Genomic DNA, 2,182 nt, shown 5'->3' with positions numbered 1-2,182 from the left:
GTGTCATTAATTTAAATGTCTATTATTATCCATGCGTAGCTTTTTTTTTTTTTTCTTATTTGAATAAATATAAAATTACAATTGTCGTTTTTGTTGTTATTAGATATCTGTATAAATTAATTAATTTACGAATTTTTCACCTTTTCGAATTTATATCACATAATAATCATCATTTTCACTGTAATAAGACAATATGAGAAAATAAAATAGGAAACAAAGGAAAATATTTATTTTTGAATGCTAAAATAATGACAGTATACAATTATTTCACAAATTAAAATTTGCAAAAAATCATGCAAATTATAATCAAACGTTTACGTATCTTAACAAGAAAATGGGATATTTTTTCCTGGAGATATTTTTACCGGGATTCGTCTTGGAGCCTAAGAGCTATGCTGAATTCTTCGGTAGATCAAATCTCTTACCAGATCGTTCGGTTCAGCTTGTGTAGACTATTTTGTGTTCTCTAACTGGCTCTAACTTCACCAGTACTTTCAGATTCAATATGCTTACTTGTGGAACATTCAGACCCTGTACTGGAAGTATCAAAGTTCTGAGGTTCAGCTGGAAGTGGTACTTCTTCACTGTGAGATTTTGGTTTGGTTTGATTTCATTTTTTATCTTAGGCCATGATGCGCCAAGTCTTTCACTATGGAGGACAGGATGAATAGTTTATAGCAGGTTTGGACATTGGATTGCAGCTTTGTTCTTGGTGTTGTATCATATAATACTGGACATGTGAATATAGCAAACAATCTGTGGTCTCTGAGTTCACAACATGTGTACACCAAATGCAAGGTATATATGAAATAATGATAACGTATATATCCAGTAAAAATATCTTTAATTATAAATAAATACTTTGGAGCTTTCAAGGCTGAATGTGCCTCTTTATCAACAAATAGAATGGAAACTTTAGAGATAAAAATTATTTTAACGGACACAGAATTGTGCGTGCAGTGAGGCATACGAGGGCACGAGGTAGGCCATTCAACCATTAAACTGGTGTTCATTGTTGATGCATGGACGTGCGTAGTTTTGCCTCCAGCGCTTATCTAGACTTAAAACAGTTGCCTCTAAGATGGGGTGTAGTCTCATTCCTTTGCAGCTGTTCATGTCTCTCGAATTACACAATATATTAAGTGACTCTAACCAGAGGCGGTGGCGAAAGTGTCGGGACTGGTCAATTACTTCGTAGTCCCGCTTGGGATTGAGGTCGTGGTGGATCGACCAGAAGTGTTCCGCGATTACGGATTGCTCGTCGTCTGCGTGGGTAGCACAGTGGTATCGTCACGACTTTCCAAGGCAGTCTAAGTTACGTGCAACAAAACTATCAAGATGCTATGGCAATTGTACGAAAGTTTGGGAGACCTGATCTGTTCGTTACATTTACTTACAATCCTGCCTGGCCTGAGATTGCGAATGCAATGGAAGGAAAGCAACGACCTGAACACAGACCAGACATAACTGTGCGAGTGTTAAAACTAAAACTTGCAGAATCCCTCGACGACATTCTCATGCGGAATCTTTTTGGTACTGTGATAGCCTTCATCTACGTGATAGAGTTCCAGAAACGTGGACTACCATATGCGCACATACTCCTCACTACAGATTCTAAAATACGCACAAAGGATGCCATTGACAGAGTCGTCAATGCAGAGCTGCCTTGGTTAAAAACAAATCCAAGGTTGTTTGAAATCATCACAAAGTGCATACTACATGGTCCCTGCGGCGTACTCAATGCACGATCTTCGTGTATTAAAGAAGGTATATGCAATAAGGGATTTCCGAAAGAGTTCAGAGATACAACAGAAGGGAATGTTAACGGTTATAATGCCATGTTTTGAAAACTCTGACTCTGGTTTTTGGTAGTATAATCATACAGAGAATAATCTGAGAGAATAAAGTGTTTTCAATCATTAAAAATCATGTATTCCAGTGTTTTCGAATATTTGGTATTTTGTTTAAAGTTACATTTGTTTCGCATTAGTGTGTTTTTAGTGAATCAAGATGAAATTTTCTTATAAGAAAGTATTCGGACTGCCTTTGGTCCTGAGGTAACGCAAATTTCAAGATCAAACAGTACGCTGCTTTACTTAATTTATTTTTTATGTAACTTTCTCATTTTTATTTTTCCCTTGAGCTTCCTGATTTGAGAGTCCTGTTGCATCTGCATCATAGG

At 36.7% G+C, this 2,182-nt stretch overlaps 1 protein-coding gene across 1 annotated transcript; it reads left to right on the top strand.

The window, feature by feature from the left end:
* The first annotated feature begins 1,343 nt into the window (after positions 1–1,343).
* LOC150081634 (uncharacterized) lies at positions 1,344–1,847 on the top strand. The gene has a single exon (XM_090380272.1). It carries the CDS (start codon positions 1,344–1,346, stop codon positions 1,845–1,847), a length of 504 nt encoding a protein of 167 aa, XP_090236398.1.
* Positions 1,848–2,182: the final 335 nt, after the last annotated feature.

Source organism: Mastigoproctus giganteus, chromosome 8 (assembly GCF_048544385.1).
Source record: "Mastigoproctus giganteus isolate SK-2022 chromosome 8, ASM4854438v1, whole genome shotgun sequence".
NCBI classification, from domain to species: domain Eukaryota; kingdom Metazoa; phylum Arthropoda; class Arachnida; order Uropygi; family Thelyphonidae; genus Mastigoproctus; species Mastigoproctus giganteus.
This window is presented reverse-complemented; position numbering and strand designations above follow the sequence as displayed.

Bases quoted from the DNA above. Each gene is read 5' to 3' on its own strand.
- LOC150081634 (XM_090380272.1), top strand. From the start codon at position 1,344: ATGGCAATTGTACGAAAGTTTGGGAGACCTGATCTGTTCGTTACATTT.